This window comes from Rattus norvegicus, chromosome 16, assembly GCF_036323735.1.
Source record: "Rattus norvegicus strain BN/NHsdMcwi chromosome 16, GRCr8, whole genome shotgun sequence".
NCBI classification, from domain to species: Eukaryota; Metazoa; Chordata; class Mammalia; order Rodentia; family Muridae; genus Rattus; species Rattus norvegicus.
This window is the reverse complement of record NC_086034.1, coordinates 5,849,015-5,868,200: the sequence shown is the minus strand read 5'-3', so window position 1 is coordinate 5,868,200 and position 19,186 is coordinate 5,849,015. Positions and strand designations below refer to the sequence as shown.

Here is a 19,186-nt window from a genome sequence, read left to right as displayed (position 1 = left end):
ACCCACACCTCTGGGCATGCCACTCTTGCTCTGGCCAAGAAAACAGTTGGACTAGTCAGTACTGGAAATAATGGGTCAGTTCAGAGGGTTTGGCTGATTTTTGCCATATGCAATAGGCCCTGCTTTACTCTAAGGATAAAAAGGGATATCTGTGTAATTGTGATCACCATCTGTGCGACTTTCATGGCAAAAGTAAAAGCAAGCTGGAAAACAGCACCCCTTGGGGAACGAAGCAGCTCACTCTTCCCATCACAGCTCACTCTTCCCATCTCCTCTTTCCAGCGTGGCTGGATCCAAAGCCCCCAGGCAGTTTCCATACACTCTACAGTCAAGGAATCCTGAGGAACTCATTCCGGGCCATGAGCAGCTCTGGAAGATACAGCATGACCATGGCAGCAAAGATCCTCCCAAGGGCTTCTGAGAAATGAGGTCTGCATCTCCTGGATTTACCGATTTGTGGGCTGGGGATATGGATATAGCTCAGTGGTAGAGACCCAGGCATGAGTGAAGCCCTGGGTTCAATCCCCAGGACCGAAAACATTATTTCAGAAATATTTCTCACTGATTAGCATTTTTCTTCTCTAAAAACTAAAACCACAGGACTAACACAGAGAAAGCCACATTTTTCTTTTTTTATATATATTTGTTTTTTTAAGACAGTTCCAGCTGTCCTGGAACTTGGAGACCCACCTGCCTCTGCCTCTTGAGTGCTGGGATTAAAGGTGTGGATGTTCAGTGTGTAAATTCAGAGGCTCCTTACTTCTTTTATAGAAGAAACTAACCATTCTTGTGGCAGGTCAATGGCTACATTGGTTTTTCTTGGGCAAACAAACAATGGCTAAATATTAACATCTAAGAGAGTTTGTTAAAAGATGTAACTTCAAAGGTCAATCACCCTCAAAGGGAATTGATTCATTAACAAAACCAGCTTTTGGTCTTCACTTGAAAGGACATTCCTCTGGCAGGAAGCCTTGGACTGATGATCTCCCCTCTGCAGCCTCACCTCCAGGGTGATTCTGACTCCATAGCACGGCTTTCGCACAGCAATGCCTGTCCAAGAACTGCTTGATGCTGGGTCTGCTACCAAAACTGCCAGAGCATCATCAAAGTCATGTCATTTTGTCACCAAGTCTGGATCTACCCAACTGAGTCCTGAGAAAGTGGATCAGCTTGGTCTCTGTGAGGAACGCTGTCCCAAGAGTCACTCCTAAGCAGATGGTCCCCACAGCAATGTGTGCCAGCCTAGCCGGCCAGCCCCGCTCACAGCAGAGGAATGCCTGGGGAAAGAAACTGTTGTCACTGCCAGATAAACCAAGGAAAGAAGTTATCATCCAGCTTCTCTTTTTTAAGATTTATTTATGTGTATAAACACGTGTATAACTGTGCTCTGTGTATGTGCCCTAGGCCTTTAAAAACCAGAAAAGTCGATCCACTAGAACTGAAGTTACAGGAGGTTATGAGTCACCATGTGGGTGCTGAGAACTGAGCCTGGGTCCTCAGGATAGGCAGTGCTTGTACTCAGTGCTTGTTCTCACTGAGCCATCTCCCCAGCCCTGTCAACCGGTTTCTAAGTCAGAGAGAGGCGGTGATGAGACAGGGTTAATTTAAGTACTACTCTACAGGGCTGAGAAGGTGGGAGGAGACAAACCCTTGACCAGTGTTTAGTCTGGCTGAAAGATGGAGCCCCAGAGGGAAGAACTGTGCCCAGGCTGCAGAAGAAAGTGGTGGGAAGGCTGCTAGGCTGCTTACCTCTGAGACACTCGTAATGCCCGCACTGAGGACGAATACTCCAAGAAGAACTGGTGACAGGAGCAGGCCAGCCAGCGGTCTGTGGGGGCTCTCTTGGAAGTAGTGATGGATGAAGGAAAGGCTCTGTGTGATCCGGATGCCCATGTTAAAGCAGTTGGCCATGATGAAGCCCACACTGCCACACCAACTGGTCAGCAGGTAGGATAAGACTAAAAACGAGGAGGACAGTGCCAGCATGGTGAAATTGTACCTGGGAGACAAGCAACGCGGAGAGGTGAGTGTCTTACCCCAAGACAAGAATATTCCCCAAAAGCGGCCTTATCAATTCACAGAAAGATCCCTAAGCTCACATTACTCCAGATGAGTTCCCATAATCCAGTGGTTTTAGTTTTTGTGTGTGTTGTGGGCAGGGGTGGTTTATTATGGTTCTCGTGCTAGATTAAGCCCAACGCCTTATATATACTAGACAAGTTCCTTTGCCTCTGTATGTTTTTTTCTTTTTTATGGGCTGTCACTTTGTAATCCAGGATGACTTTGAACATCCTGAGTATTAGAATTATAGACCTGACCTGCAGTACCTGGATCAGCTCTTGGCTGGCTGTCATTTTGTTTTGTTTTGAGAAAAAAAAATGTAGCCTAGGCTCACCTCTAACTCAGTATATATAGCTCAGGCTTGCCTTCCAGAATCTCTCAACCTGACTACCTCTGTCTCTGTCTGTCTGTCCCTGTCTTTCAATTCGAGGTGCTCAGAATTAAGCCTAGCTAAGCAACCTAAGCTTGCACAAGCTAAACCAGCATTCTTTGCTGAGCAACAGGTGCAGACCTCAGGCCTTGAACTCATCCTCCTCAGCCGCTGAGAGCTTAGATTACAAGTGTGTGCCTCCACAGCCAGCCGTAACCCAGGATTCTATAACATGGAATACTATGTGGTTGACATGAAAAGGTGACTTTCTCCTCAGTCCCTGAACAGAACATACAACTCAAAAACTTATACTTCTAAGGAAAATAATTTATTCGGCGATTCTTTGAAAATAAAACACAAAAATCCTGTTGGGCTGGAGTTTCCAGTGACTGTGTCCTGGGTAATTATGCACCGCTAGGGGCACTGGTGAGCAAGTGATACACAGGGCTCCTGTCCTGTGGAGCTAAATCTGTTCAACAGAGAATCCGTTCACTGTTCACAGTGAGGCTGAGAACCCACCGAGGGCTAAGGCACCGCTCCACCTTTGCTACTGGCGACTGTTCCGATACCTTGTCCTGCTTCTCCTGGGAAACCATGCACCAAGCAGCAGACTCACTCAAAATACCAAGGGACAGGTCTCCAGAATAAATTATCAGCACTGAGCAAAGCCTGGAGACTCCCTGGTCCGTTCCAGCCTCCAGCAGACTCCCTGGGCTCTCCACACTCTAGTGCTCTCTGGATATGGAGCCAAATGGTTATGCTACTCGTCCCACTTCTGACTTCAAACACCCCCTTCAGTATTCTGTGCAGGAGAGAACTGCATCTTGGCATCATAAAAGTGCTGCCACAGTCCTCAAAAGACCATGAGCCGTGAGCCAAATCCCCCAGCATCTGCATTTTGCCTATTTCATAGCAGATGCTCTATAAACATGCAGTTGGTGAGGGAGTTCAACCCTGCAGGTCCCTAACTGTGTCCATGAAGCTAAGTAACTGAGTCGCCTCTGGGGCCACGACCCAGATTCCCAACATCAGAGGGGGTGAGAAGATAACTGTTCAATGCGTGACTACAGATCAGAGGAAAGCCACTGTCTCCCCAGTGCCCGGTTATAGGCGCTGAATTGACCAAGGTCATGGCCCTACAAAAACTTGTTTATCAGAGTGCATGGTAAGGAATGCATATACATGTGTGTACATGTGTACACACAAACACAGACAGATAGACACACAGACACAGACACAGACACAGACACACACACACACACACACACACACACACACACCAATTAACAAAAGAAAGGCTTTGAAAGACAGCAAGAGTGGTGGTGCACAGCAGGCTTTGGAGGGAGGAAAAGGAATCAGGAAATGATATGTTTATATTATAATCTTATCTGTTTTTTAATTTAAAGAATGAATACTACTACCTGTTGCTCAAGTTTCTTCATGATTTGATCATAAGACTTTCTGGTTCTCTTAAACATTTCGAATGTTCAGCATTGCCTCACCTCCTTCACACTGACGCTGCAGTCACGGCTCACTAAAGGGCCTGCACAGTGCAGACTCTGGCCATGTGTGCACACCTTTAGTCCCAACCCTCGAGACAAGCTGGTGGATCTCTCTGAGTTCAAGGCAAGTTCCAGGACCATGTAGAGAGAAACTGTCCCAAATAGAAAGAAAGAAAAGAAAAAAGAGAGGAAGAAGGAAGGCAGGAAGGGAGGAAGGGAGGGAGGGAGGGAGGGAGGGAGGGAGGGAGGGAGGGGTGGCAGAAACCACACTTGCACGCTGCCACATCTCTCACTTAGCATGCTTTAGACTATATTTTATTTTTAAATTACTCAATGTTAGAAGCAGCTTTCAAATTTAAATGTGGTATTTTTCAAAGTTAAACTTAGTCTTTTCTATCCATGGCGGGGAGTAAACTCAGCAGTTCTGCAGCTACAGAGCTCACTAGCTGAGGTCATGAGCTGACACCCACTGTAAATGACAGGTTGTGACCTACCAATGGGCTGGCCAATTCACTTAGTATGCCATACTGTGTCTAAGATTTTTAAATTCTTTTGCTGTGGATATGACCATAAAGAAAAATTCCCATTAGGTTTTCCATATGCTACTTAACTAGCAGTTAACCTGCTGGGAACATTTAAAAAAAAAAAAGACTTTTAATTCTATTTCTGTTTACCTTGTCTGTTTGTATGCGTGTCTCTGTGTGAATACAAGAGCGTTGCACATGTAGAGATCAAAGGCCAACTTGCAAGAGTCACTTCTCTCCTTCAACCACGTAAGTCCTGAGGCTAGACCTCTGGGATTGCGGCTGGCAGCAGCACCTGAGGCTAGACCTCTGGGATCGCGCCTGGCAGCAGGCACCTGAGGCTAGACCTCTGGGATCGAGCCTGGCAGCAGGCACCTGAGGCTAGACCTCTGGGATGGCGCCTGGCAGCAGGCAGCCTTCCTTCCCCACTGAGCCATCTCATCTCACCTGCGCTGAGATGTAGTCCTCTTGAAGAATGAAATGACGACAGTAAGAAGAACCCGTGTGTGTGACACTTCCTGCTTTATGGGCCCTGCTTCTGTCATTTGCATTTACATGTGTATGTGAATGTATTTACAGGTCATGGTGTGTACTGGGTCATGTTGCAGCTGAGACCAGCAGTTTCCAGAGCTTCAGATTCAGAGTTGCTTGGGGCTAGTAATGAATAGTTTCCCTAGTTCAAGTCTCCTAAAATTCCAACTCTATTGGCCTAGGAGAAGAACAGAAGGCTCCCTACGACAACCGCAGTGGTCTGGGCTAGCATCTCGGCTAGACTCCAGTCACTGTGCAGCAGTCTAAGATGAGGACAGACAGAGGCTGACTGAGAAGGGAGAAGGACTCCCTGACTCACTACCCCTTCTCACTCCACTTCTAAGACCAAGCCTCTGAAGCCCTAACAGGACTCGATGTAACAGAGGCAGCATGGAAAGCCTCAAGGACGCAGAAACCAAGGGACAGTGGCGAGGAGGCACTAGCCTTGTCGCTCATAGCCACCTTCCTCTTCTTTCTCCCTCACCATTTTATCCTTCCCCTTATCTCTCAGTGATACCTTAAGAGACTGCCCTAGTATTTCTGGCATTTAGGATATAAAGAGTGGGTGATGGAACAAAAATATTAAGCTATTTCACACCAGAATGATAAAGGAAAATTTGAAATACACATACCTGCTTAATACGAGGGCTACTGTGAGATGACCACTGCTATAGTCACTATGTCACTGACAGTGTGTGATGGCCACTGCATGAGGGCCAATGTGTGAAGGTTACTATGTGACTGCCATCATGTAAGACCACTATAATGACTGCCCTGTGTGATGTGTTATGGTCACAGTGTGACAGCAGATAGACAGATGGGTGACTTGCCTGCACCTATGTCTGCACACTACATGTATGTACTGCCCAAGGGGGCCAGAGAGGACGCTGTGTCATATCCCTGGAGTCACAGACGATGGTCAGCTGTCATGTGGGTGCTGGGTCTCTTGAAGAACAGCCAGTTCTCTTTTAACCACTGAGCAAACTCTCTAGCCCCTAAGAAAGGCAATCGAGTATCCCCAGCCGCAGTTGAGGCCCTTCTTAGGGATCTGAGCGGGGAAGCAGTGGAATGGATGACCAGCTTCTCAGGGTTGACTGCATACGTGAACAAATACAGCTATGCCCGGGTGACGCCACACCCCCACTAAAGGAAGCACAATACTAGCCTCCTAGCCCCACTGTGGGAAACACTAGGTAAATCGTGCCAGACATGGTGATCCTAGGGAGGTCCCACATTAGTGGTCTGGCGTGGCCTCTGAGAAGTGTAGACAAACCCATGCTCAGAATGGAAAGAAAACGATTCAGCAGTCACTTAACTTTGGCCAGACACCGCGATTAAAGGTTTGCTCTCTGGATTACCCACCTGTCAACGTCCTCTTTGCTCATGGCAGCAAAGGTGAAGCACTCTGTCACACCATTGACGGCAAGCAGGAGGACATAGAGGCAATAGCACCGCATCAACACAGGGCCTACGAGGAAACACCACAGTCCAGAGTCAACACAGGTGCATCACTAGCTCTCGCTTGCTGTGTGCAGAGAACTGGGCCATGGGACCTATGGTAGCAATGGTGGACTGCATGCCTACTTGTGGACTCCCAGGATCCCACTGCACTGACCACAGTACTCAGATAAAATCCAAAGGACAGCAAGGCACAAACACACAGACCTCTGCTGAGCTACTGAGAGCTCCTCTGGCCACCACGCAAAGCCGCCAGTGTCTTCAGTCAGCACAGGGCTGACACGTGCTAGTTTGAGCACTGAAGACATCAGTGGCTCTGTGTCTTAAGGGAATATCAGTTGCACAGGCTGAAACACCCTTTGGGAATAGCCCAAGGCCCAGGACCAGCAGGAAACTCCTAAGTCAGAACCTCCACAACTCAGAGTGAGAACCAAAGCTCCCAGTGGTACTTTTCCTATATTAAATATTATGGCATAACAACCAGCAATGAATTTTTTTTCTTTTTTTTTTGGAGCTGGGGACCGAACCCAGGGCCTTGCACTTGCTAGGCAAGTGCTCTACTACTGAGCTAAATCCCCAACCCCTCAGCAATGAATTTTTAAAACCTTTGTTGATCAAGGCTAGTGGGATGGCTCAGTGAGTAAGGGTACTTGCTGCCCAAACCATTTATTCCTGTGAGCCACATAATGGAGGAAGGGAACTCACTCCTGCAGGCTGTCCAGACTTCCACACTTGTGCACACACACACACACACACACACACACACACACACACACACATCTGTATACTACACACACACATGCACATTACACACACACATGCACATACATATCTGTATACCTACACACACACACACACACACACACACACACCCCTGTATTCCTATACACACACATACATACAAATAATCATTTTTTAAAACTGCAGAACAAGTAGTTTCTTCTCTCTCTCTCTCTCTCTCTCTCTCTCTCTCTCTCGTTATTGTCATCGTCATTGCTTTGTTTTGAGGGAACAGGGTCCCATAGTTGACCTCAGTCTTTATGTGGACAAAGATGACCCTTCCGCCTCTGTCTCCTGAGGACTGGCATTTCAAGCACAGAACACCATGCTTCCTGAATGAGCAATTTCTAATAAAGCAAATGAGCACTCAAACTAGGACCCAGCAATTCCACCCTAGGTATCATCCAACAGAAATTAACGCGCATGTGCACAGAATGTGTAGTGATTCTATTTACACACACACACACAAAACTAAAGCAGCAATAACTGATGGAGTTGGGCTGAGATTGGTGGAAGTGTTTGCTTAGTTCCTGCAGAGCCCTGAATTCCATTCTTGGCACCTAATAAAACAATACATGCATATATAGACAAACAAAGTGATAAGGCCAAGCCCTGAAGACATGACCCTCTTTTCTGCCTACTGCAGGAGTCCTTTCTAGGCAAAGTCAGGTATTGTGAAATACTTAAGTGATCAGGAAAACATTTTGGGATGGGATAGGGAGAAAAGTGGTGTGAATGTTTCTTTGCACAAGAAATTCATCTGGATACAAAGCATTAATCAGAGCAAGAAGGAGAGAATGGTATAAGAGGGAAATCCGGCAGGCAATGTGTGCACAGGCACTGTCACCCAGACAGCACAGGGACTTGTTAGGGGACATCTTGATCAACCAAAAGGCAGTAAGCTGAGTGTGGTAGTGCACGCCCTTGATCCCAGCACTTGGGAGGCAACACAGCGATGGCATTTAACGTACATTTCTGTGATTAATTACTCTACCAAATGAGTGGACAGCCCCTCTTAGGCAACATCTTGCGGCTGTGTTAAAGCAGAGGCTACTTCTTGGAGATTGCTTTCCAAAGGGGCAGAGCTGGTATAAAACAGCTGGACCCCAATCTCTGCATGTAAACTTCCTGATGGCTTCCTAATGCATCCTCCCAGCAGTTGCCTGATGGACATGCATTGCTTAAGGCACACACCCAAGAAGCCACAAACTATACCACAGGCTTCATAGTAGGTGTTTCCTCAATTTAACAATCTTTGCGATGATATAGAAACATGGTCCTTTTTTCTCCGGTACCAAAAGTATGAGGAGCCCCATGGTGACAACTGAAGCTAGCAAGGCCTTCAGAGTGAAGCATAGAAGTGCAGAACTGTCCCAGCAAGGCCTTTACACTGAGATGGGGCAGCAAAGAATCCTCCGGTTCTTGTCTAGTGATCTGAGAGAGTAAAGGCGTCCCTGCTTATCCCTGGATAAAAACTGCAAATGGATGATCACCCTAGAGCTAGGCACATTTTGAAATGGGTGAAAATCCCCAAGGACTAGTAAGTGTTTTGGAAGTCTCAGCAGCCTGGGAACCAAGTATTTCAATGGAGATACAGTCCACGCTTTTCTCCTTCCAAACCAATAGTCAGTAAATTAAATACACGATTTTACTTGCCCAGATCAATTTTATTGTAGGCAAAGGACTCTGGGTGATCTTTCCAAGGTTCTAACTCATCACATCCTGGGATGTGCCTGGTGTGGCTCTCCTCAGATGTGTTTAGCACCACATAGAGACTCACGGTCCACTCTCTGCTTTCCTCCTCACTTAGAGGAAGCGCAGGTAAGCACTTGGCAAATACATTTTAGGCCTGAGAGGAAAGCCAACAGCAAGGAGGATACAGCAGCACTTCTTCAAGTGAGGGTGGAAAACTGATCTCCCTGGGGCAAGCCCTGACAGCACCCTGCTTGTGTACGGAGAGTGAGGAGCAGCCCCAAAGCCCCAGCCAGTCAAAGATTCTCCCCACAATGGCACATAGGTCACTGTGTGCACATGGCCTGAATTTCATGAGACACTCCCATTTCTCTTCAGAAGTCAGAACAAACCCTTTACAAAGTCTAGCACATACCAGATCCCGAACTAAGCATGGCTCCTCCATAGATGTCCAAAGCCAACTGAGAATAGGCAAAGCCAAAAACAGTGACGGTCAGTCCAGTCAGCAAGGCCAGCTTGAGGAGGGACTCCAAAACAGCGGCAGCCACAGCAACATCATCCTGGCCAGGGGAAGGGAAAGAAGTGAGCAGAATCCAAGCTGATGGGGCTCACACAGGCCTGCTTCCTGCCTTTCTTATGGCAATTAGCAAATGAAAGGGAGCAGTGAGTCTCTCTCCACAGGCTGCAGGGGGAGGCTTAGTGGTCGGCACTGCTGAGGAAACACTTGCTTTATCCTTGTGTTTCCCCTCCGCTAGCCAAGTCTGTGCTTCTGATTGATGGGCCGAGGTTCTGTCATTATCGGTGTACACTGAGGAAACTATCCCTCAGTCCAGAGTGGGAACCAGATCTTACTTTCAGATACTGGGCATAAATTGCATTTTGTAAAATATCTTCTAAGTCATGTAAGAGGCAGACCCAGATTGCTTTAATTGCAGAGTAAGTCAGGAGCAGAAAGAGGCTCCTTGGGTAAGAATGCTTGCTCTGCAAGCGTGAGGGCCTGAACCTAAGCTCAGATCTGCAGCACCCATGCTAAGTTCAATTAAAAAGCCAGGCATGGCTTCATGTGGCTGCATCCCCACCATTGGGGAGTTGAGGAGGGCAGACCCCAAGAGCCTGGGGCTAGCCAGCTTAGTCAAAATGGTGGCTTCTGGTTCAATGAGAGACCCAATCTCAAGGTTCTGTCTCTACATGCGCACACATGACACTGCACCTACACACTCACGTGCGCACATCTCATACACGGTAGATTAATAAACTAATTAGACGTCAAAGAGCTTTGGAAAGGGGGTCAGAAATCCCCAATTTCAGGGCTGGGATCTGGTTCTGCCTGCCATGCACTCTGAGTCTGCTCCCTCACACTGCACAAACTGCCCATGGTGATGTGAGATCCCAGCCGTGGGAGGTTGAAGCAGGAGGCTCAAAAGTTCAAAGCCATCTGTGACTACATAAGACTGTCTCAAAAACCAACCAACCAAAACCCAGGAACTAATTAGTTCAACAGAGTTAGGTCACCCAAGGGGACAAAGGCCGGGATACAAAGGACAGCGAGGAGCTCTGGGTCTTGCCCACAGAAGACCAAGTCAGAAGAGCAACAGCTCAAAGCCACCCAGGGATACGAGACTCCGAACAAACAAACCACAAAGCAGAGGAGGAGGAAGCAGAGGAGGAATCAAAAGGAAGCGCCAGGTCAGCTGAGAGGACCAACTCACCTGCTTCTGAAGTGAGGCGTCCTTCTCCCTCTCTAGCACTTTAGCAAAGAATATATAGAAACTCTCCTCTACTGGCTGGAAAATTAGCCTGGCCACAAGGGAGCCGAGGTTATTCACTATATCGTATATACCTACAAAACAAAAAGGGAGAAATAATAGTCATGGTAGTTCTTAATTTTTATAGCACTGTGTGAAAATTATTTTTTTAATTTAATATTTAGTTTAAAAAAATTTTTTATCTTTTTTTCTTTTGGATACAGGGCCACATGTAGCCCAGCTAGCCCCGAACTCTCTATGTAACCAGGAAAACCTTGAACTTCTGATCCCCGACCTGTACCTCCCAAATGCTGGGGTAATAGGTGTGCACCACACACCTACTTTCTGTGGGGCTGTGCACGCCAGGCAAACACTCTATTAGCCGAGCTGTTGCCCCAGCCAGGTTTATAAATTTTGAGAAAAGCTGCACATTCACATGTGGTTGAAGACATGGTAGGTCTATGTACCAAATGGTAGTGTCTTGCAAAACCTATACGACATTACAACCATGGCCCTGCCATTAATACAGCCAGGACCGAGGCGCTTTTATCTTAGCCCTTTAAAATGTGTCACTGATGTGAAACCGACTGCAGTCGGTTTCATCCGATGCTGCCTCCTCTCTTCTCCTCTTGCATTTGCAGGGCTCTGGTATCAATCACTTGAGGAGTAAATATAAAGCAGAATCTGAGAGATTTACCCAAGCACTGACTGGGACCTTTATGACAGGAAGTGAGCTACTGTGTTTTCTCTTTCAGAGCCCCGCCCCTCAAAATGAGTACCAGAGATCCATAGGAAGCAGGTGGAGAAGGAAGGTCCCAACACGACTTCCACTCAAGTCACGTGACAGGGCATCATCAAAGACCTAGTACTTATTATGGTGTTCACCTTTAATTAAAACAGTACAGACTTACATCTTACCCTGGTCGCCAAAGTTTAATACATTCAAAAATGTCATCACGTATCGCTCACCTACAATAGAAAAGCAAAGCAATTGGCATTTCGAATGCAGCATTCATTTCAATTTCTTTCCTTTTCTCTATGATCTACCAGTGTTTCCAGTTGGTGAATATCCCCCACAACCGCTGCCTGGTTTTTTTGTTTGTTTGTTTGTTTGTTTGTTTGTTTGTTTGTTTTGAGTTCAAAAACTGGACTGGAACTTGAGAACCTCCTGCCATCCCTTCCTGGGTGCTGGGCTTACAGGTGTGTGCCACCCACTTGGCTCCAACTGGCAAACTCTCTCAGAGAAACAGCAAATAACCAATTAAAGATTGGTTTAATGTCCTAATACTGATTTCACAATATCTCAAGGCAACAGTTTAGAAAGCGCTGAAGTCTTTATTGACAGAATCTTGAAGCCAAATTAAAAACAAGCAAAAATTATTTCAAAATCATACTATTAACCATACAATATGGGGAGACTGCTCAAACGTTAATGGTGAAAATGGCTTCCAAGTCTTAAGGGAGGCCAGATACTCTGTCTGTCTGTCTCTCTCTCTTTCCCTCTCTCTCTGAGACAGGGTTTCTCTGTTTCCTGGAACTCACTCTATACACCAGGCAGCCATCAAGCTCAGAGGTCCATCTGTCTCTGCCTCTGCCTCTCAAGTGCTGGGATTAAAGGTGTGTGCCACCATGCCTGTCCTGAATTTTTTTCTCCACAAACGAAACACCCTGGCCATGACAGAGACAGAGCACCAAAGAGTGGCCACAGCCCCAAAGAGCAGCTTTCCCCTCCTGACAACTCAAAATGAAACCATTTCCAGGCCAGGTCCCCTCTTCTCTCAAGTCTCCTCTCTCTGACCTGTCTCCCGATAAAGACAAAGGTGACAGACTCCTCAGATTTCTGTCTCTGACCCTCAACTTCACAGTTTAGGTTTTGTAAATACAGCCAGCCTCCATATCTGAGGGTTTGTGATTCTAATGATTCACCTAACGGTAAATCAGAAACACTCAAAGATGCATCTGAACTGAGCACGACTTTACTTGTATGGATGCTTTATTATTATTATTATTACCATTACTATTATTATTATTTCCTAAATTAATAGTGTAACAACAGCTTTGCATAGCACTTGCATTGCACTAGGTACAATTAAAGCATAGAGAAGGGTATGTCTAAGTCCTATACAAAAAGACACCAGTTCTTTTTGGGACTCGAGCATCCCTAGACTTTAAAATACCTGGGACTGGTCTAAGAACCAGAACCTGACACCAAGGGACAAATGTCTAATCCCTGTCGATCCCTGAGTTCCCGTCTTCCAACAGTTCATTAATGTCTGCTCCCTGACTCTGCGTTTGAGCCTTTTATACTAACTCCCAGCTTTCTCTCTGGCTTCCTTTCTTCAACCTCACCCCTCACACTGTCATCCTGGGTTCAGGATGCATCCTCACCATCTATGATGGGGGTTTTCTGGCAGGACAATGGGGCTCTCCTCCCCATGGACCTACTGGAACCCTCAGGAGAGAGGGCCTAGAGGGAGAAAGCTGGAGCACAGAAGGACATATTAATACTCTGGTCTCTCTCTTGTTTCCCAACAGCCTCTTCTGCCATACACTGGCACGGTGACATACTGTGTTACCTTGGCAACAAAGCTAAGTAACCATGGGCTAAAACTGCGGGCCACACTAAACCTTTCCTCCCTTTAAGTTGGTTACCTCAGGCATTTGGCCACAGTAACAGAAAGCTGATTAACAGAGACTTGGGTTTCAATTCCACATCCCTAAACAGAGGGAGAGGATATCTTCTGTAAGGCTGTGGAGAGATTTAAAGTAGATGACTTAAGTAAACCATAAAGCTAAATAAATATTGGTTTCCTATCTTATTTAAAAGCAAATAACACAAGCGCATCTCTAAGGGTCCTCTGCCAAGGGGCCCCAGACAAGTGCTCTGGTGTCAGTCGGCGGTCCCATGTGCCAGCAGTCCTGTGGAATCCTTTTGCACCTTCTATGCTCTCCCAACTGCTCGGTGTGACCTTTCACTTTACTCACCTTCTGTCAAAATCTGTTTCAAGAATGACTGTTTGAAAAAGCTCCAAGTCAACCTAGCCTCGTTCCAATTGACAAAGGCCTAAAAGGAAAATAAAGCATGAGACAAAGTCTCCACATTGCAAAGCTACACCTGAGAGGCCACAGTTCCCGCTGAGCCTTCAGTCAGTGCTACCAACACAGACGACATCCAAAATAGCAGACAATCTATATGACAGCTGAAACATGGACCTTGACTGTTTCCTGAGGCCATGTGCTGAAAGCCTGGTCCTCAGTGGGCCCTGACTGGAAGGTGGCAGAGCCTTTTAGTGGTGCCCAGTGGAAAGGGCTCAGGCCACTAAGGGTGTGCTTTGAAGGGCACTGTGCAACCCCAGCCTGTTCCCTTCTTTCCCTTCCTAATCAGGAGGAAAACTTTTTTGCTCAGCCATGTACTTCTGCCACATGTGCTACCCTGACATGGGACCTAGAGCATCAGGACCAACTGATCATAGATGGAAACCACCAGATCCCAACTCATGGTTCTTCCCAACCCAATTTACCTAGACATGCCTGATGCTTCTGGTTCCTGCTGGGTTGATAATCAATATTGGCTTATTGTACCCTGGTTACACTATGTAACCCAGGCTGGCTCTATGAGCCTCTTATCTCGGCATGTTGAGATTACAGACATACAACACCATAGCTAGCTAATTAAAACATGTAGTGAGAATTGTGGTTTTCTTTAAAAACATAGAAATGTTATAGGAATGTGTTTGTTTTAATCCTAGGTGTGGGATATGGGCTGCTTTCGGTTGTCCACAGTGGCAGACTATGATTTGCCTCGTGCTCTGGCAGGGGTGTGATTTTGTCAGCTGCAGCTAGCTAGTTTCTGCAAGTATCTGACATTTGGAATGTGGGAGACTCTTGAGAAAGTATAAAATGCTAGATCCCTGAGAGGGGTAAGGCAGCTGCTATTTCTCCTGATGCTGCTGGTTGCTGGCTGGTGATATCTTGACAACAAATAGCAAAACTGTCCCGAGGAACTGACACCCCTAGTCAGCAGGAGGCATCTGACGACCCTGATGGTCCCCTTCCCCTCTAGCCTTCTTTCTCTCCTACCTAGTGCTGGGGTTGGAAGGAATGGGCTAGAGATAGGAACCCATAAAGAAGCTAAAAAGTCTGACTAGAAAGACAAAACAAAATGCTGTGCGTGCGTGCGTGGGTGCGTGGGTGCGTGCATTCGTGTGTGTGCGTGTGCGTGCGTGCATAATACGGGTGGATGAGTATGCATGCCACAGCATGTGTGTGGCGGTCAGGGGACATCTTTGTGGAGTCAGTTTTCTCCTCCTAAGTTTACATGGATTTCAGGGTTTGAATTCAGGTTACCAAGTTTGTTTGGCAAGAGCAACTTTACCAACCGAGCCACTTCATTTGCTAAAGATGACTTGAACACTCTATCCTCTTGCCCTCAGCTTCCAAGTCCACCATATCTGGTTCATATGGTGTTGGAAACTGAAATCAGGCAAAGGCCCTGACAGATGAGGTAGCCCTGTTCTTATTTTTAAGGTAGGGTCTGATATGGCCCATGTAGCCTTGAACCCAATCCATAGCTAAGCTGAGGATGACACTGAACTCCTGCCCCACCTACCAAGTGCTGGAATTATAGGCACACCATCACATCCTGCCTCCCGGTCTTAACTTAACTGGAAATACCACTTTTGCCGTGTGCTGACTGTAGGGAACTAAGGCAGCACTTGGAGTTATTTTTTCTGCTCTAACCTTTAATGGCAGTGTGTATTCTAACCTTGCTGTTGCCTCAACCCCAATTATTCCAAAATGCTCTACAGTCACAGGCGACGACGAGAGAGAACTCCAAGAGAACTCCAAGAACGCAGGGCTCCTCTCAGCCCTGACTCCTCTTCCCTTTTCTTACAGACAAGGAGAACACAGGCCTGAGTCCTCCCAGACTGCACTGCCCACAGGGAGCTGGTAAGCTCTGAGCAGGCACCAAGGCATCTCTAGCCCTAAAGGGGCACAGGAACTGAGTCACACCATGGTTTTTTTTTTGTTTTTTTTTTTTTTTTTGTTCTTTTTTTTTCCGGAGCTGGGGACCGAACCCAGGGCCTTGCACTTCCTAGGTAAGTGCTCTACCACTGAGCTAAATCTCCAGCCCCGAGTCACACCTGTTTAACACTGCCCAACCATCGCTTTTCTCCAGGACGAGAGCTGCCAGACAACACCACAAGAGGGCACTGTGGACCGCTAATCCTCAGAGTCTGCCCATGGGCAGCTCGGGGAAGTGAGGAGGAAGTGAGGAAGTCATCTTTCCCATCACCCCTGTTGTGGCACAGTGCTGTCCTCTGAGGGATCCATGCTGTAACTCCTGAGGTGTGTTCAGAGGAAATGAAAAGTTGAAGTTTGCCCATGGGGTCGTGTGTGTGTGTGTGTGTGTGTGTGTGTGTGTGTGTGTGTGTGTGTGTGTGTGTGTCCCACCAAGACAGAGTCTCACTTAGGTAGCCCAGGCTGGCTTCAAACACTTGCAGGCATCCTTCCTCTTCACGCTCTCAACTGCTGGGATTGGAGGTCTGAGCCAGTCGTCCAGACTCCATTTTGGAAGCCTGCTTGCCAGTAGGTAGTAATGTGTTTGAGGAAATAATTCAGCTTTCAGAGTAGAAAGTCCTTGGGAGAGTGACTAGTCTGGAAGCTTATAATCAAGGACTTCCTCTCCTAATGCTTCAGGGTCGATGGCCTGTGGCTCAGAAGGAATGGCTACACTGCTTAATACAGCTGAAGCACTCATTCAGAACACGTTTGCAGAAGTCCACTCTCGGCTCTGGTTCTCAGGCCACTGGGGGTAGAAAAGAAGAAGCAAATTCTGGGGACTTGTACCCTTGTACCTATCCAGAATAGACCTTGCTTGGCCTGGTGAAGGAGACTAGCTAACAACGCTGGGTTGGTCCAATTGCACTCTGTTCCTAAGCAGACATCCATGCTGGGCTAATGGACACACCGAGGCTTGGGAGGTGAAAGGTGATGGACAGGAACTGCAGGAAAGGCCAAGAACGAGAACCAGGCTCATCCTGCTGAGTCATTGCTCCCTTCCCAAACTTCTGTGACTCGGATGATCAGCTGTGTCCCTCCCACACTGGTAAGTCACCGGGAAGCGGAGGCCACAGCCCATCACCTCTACCACCTACAGCACTCCCCTCCCCACTTTCTCTTCTTACAGGCCACAGATGGCCTCAAACTTGCCTCCTGTTTTCACCCACCTCAGGACCATCCTTCTCACTTCGTACCTGCAGCGCTGCCAGCCTCCCGCAGAGATGTCGTACTCTTAACCTGTCTAGGGCAACCTTCACTGTAGATTGCGCTTTGGCATCAAGCTTAGAGTCTAGGGCTTATACTGCTTCTTGACTTAGCCCAAAGGCCACAGGCTAGACAGTTAACTTTGCTAAGGCTTGGTTTTGTCATCTGCAAAATGGGATTAAGTTCTACTTCACATTTAAGGTCAGGTAGGCATGGTGACACATGCCTGTAGTAAGAGCACTCAAGGCAGGAGGGACTAAGAGCCTAAGGCCAGCTACACAGTGAGACCCCCGTCTCAAAAAGAGAGAAACAAGTCCTATTTGATGGAGGTGGTAGGAGACTAAATGAGAGAAAAACAAGATACATGAAGCACCTTTACACGGCACCATTAGAAAAACCTTCAGATGTGTGTGACAGCCCACGCCTGTAACCCAGCACTCAGGAAGCTGGGTTACCTTAGACCCTGTTAGACTCTGGAAGAAGGAGAGCCCCCGTCTGCACTTGGATGCCCATCTGGTTCCAACAATAACTGCAGACCACAGTCACACAGAAGTCCCTGCTAAACTCAGTGGGACACAAAATAAAACAGAAAACTGTGGACCCTCCACAGCAGGCGCGTCCTTGGCGGAATCCATGCTGGACTGCTGTGGTGGGGAGCGTCCACTCAGTCAACCACACTGTGTCATTCAGTGTCCTCGGAGCGGACGCCCAGGGTGGACGGAGCATTCAGGGTTGGGACTGAGAATGTGGCCTTTGAGTCATGAAATGAGAAAGAGGTCTGTGGGAGGTGGCAGGGTAGATGAGGGTAGTAGGAAGCTGGGAGAGGGTGAGTCTTTGAGTAAAGGATTGTACGTGTGCGAAATTGTTGAAGAACAGATTTAACTTTAAAGATTAAAAATAGCAAATCCTTTTGCATTCTAAAATCAAACCATCCATAAGTTCCACTGCCCCCAGCAAGGTCACCTTCCACTCGACTGAAGTCACTGCCACTTGCAGAGAGCCCACACGCCATGTTCAGCTCCCTCTATGACTCCATCCACCCTTCTTTCCCTCTCCCTGTCTGGTCTACTCAACCCATATGTCAATCCCAACCCGACGCAGGCCACAGAACAGGCTGAGCCTATCTTTTGTCTTCCTGTGGTTCTCTGTATCACCACACATCCCAGTTCACTTCTGCCACCCCTGTTAAGCTCTAGCTCAAAAGCAGCTTCCGGGCTGGAGAGATGGCTCAGCAGTTAAGAGCACCGACTGCTCTTCCAGAGGTCCTGAGTTCAATTCCCAGCACCCACATGGTGGCTCACAACCATCTGTAATGGGATCCGATGCCCTTTTCTGGTGTGTCTGAAGACGGATACAGTGTACGCATATACATTAAATAAATAAATAAATCTAAAAAAAAGCAGCTTCCTCCAGGAAGCCTTCCTGAAAGCTCCCAGGTAGAATCTCCACCCATCCGATCACCTGCTCTGATGGCACCACTAAGTGCAGTCTTGCAGCGTGGTTGCTGAGTGTATCGGCTCTCTGCACAGTGCATTCAACATGGGTCATGCTGAACACATGCTTGCCGAGGTGAATGCTGCAGCTTAAATATTTCAGGTTACTCAGACATGCCAAAGAATATAAAAAGTGGCCATCATTTGAGGTGCCGTTATTTTATTATAAACCCAAATGAATACCTATTTTAAAAAAACAAACAGAATTCTAGAAGACTAGGAAAGGAAACCTTAACGTTTGGCGCAGCTGATCTTACACGTGACTGTGAGTAGTTTTACAGGAGCCTGGTGTAGAAAGCTCTCAAGGAGACATGCAGGTACGCTGCTCACGGGAGCGCTGAAGACAGGCTGTTCTCTTCTTGTTGTTTGTTTGGTGATCGTTTGGGGGCAGGGACTCACTATGCAGACCAGGCTGGCCTTGAACTTACAGAGATCTACCTGCCTCCCAAATGTCGGGATTAAATGCACACACCATTACACCTGGCCTAAGACTCCTTCCTCTCTTTACCCCTTTAGAAATAACAAGCCTGAGTAATTTACCTACCTGGAACTTCCCAATCTTTCAGTAAATAAAAAACTAGCATGGGCAATAAGCCCGATTCTTTTTAGAAAACTGGTTAACCACACAGACCAAGCCTGGTCCACAGAAAGCAATTACAAGGAAGTGAATAAAAACAAGCTGTCTGGTTTGGGGTTAAGTCACTTAACTCCTCTGAGCGCCAGAAGGAGACGATAGCAGGGTCTTACAAATACTAGCTATATC

At 47.2% G+C, this 19,186-nt stretch overlaps 1 protein-coding gene and 1 pseudogene across 5 annotated transcripts in view; one reads left to right on the top strand and one right to left on the bottom strand.

Moving 5' to 3' along the window:
* Positions 1–622: 622 nt before the first annotated feature.
* The window catches only part of Rft1 (RFT1 homolog), a 34,058-nt gene continuing 15,494 nt past the window's right edge, over positions 623–19,186 (bottom strand). For 2 of the 5 annotated variants that reach the window (NM_001135866.1, XM_063275133.1), the window contains 7 exons: positions 13,649–13,727; positions 11,582–11,632; positions 10,628–10,758; positions 9,334–9,478; positions 6,351–6,456; positions 1,750–1,999; positions 623–1,277 (listed from right to left, as the gene is read on the bottom strand). In NM_001135866.1, the coding sequence (NP_001129338.1) occupies positions 1,110–1,277; positions 1,750–1,999; positions 6,351–6,456; positions 9,334–9,478; positions 10,628–10,758; positions 11,582–11,632; positions 13,649–13,727 (930 nt within the window). In that variant the 3' untranslated portion in view covers positions 623–1,109. Of the gene's footprint in view, positions 1,278–1,336; positions 1,568–1,749; positions 2,000–3,933; positions 4,086–6,350; positions 6,457–9,333; positions 9,479–10,627; positions 10,759–11,574; positions 11,633–13,648; positions 13,728–19,186 lie in introns of those variants that run through there. The other 3 variants (XM_006252581.5, XM_039094264.2, XR_005494551.2) reach the window with 3 other exon arrangements.
* On the top strand, positions 4,431–4,570 carry LOC120097588 (small nucleolar RNA SNORA32; annotated as a pseudogene).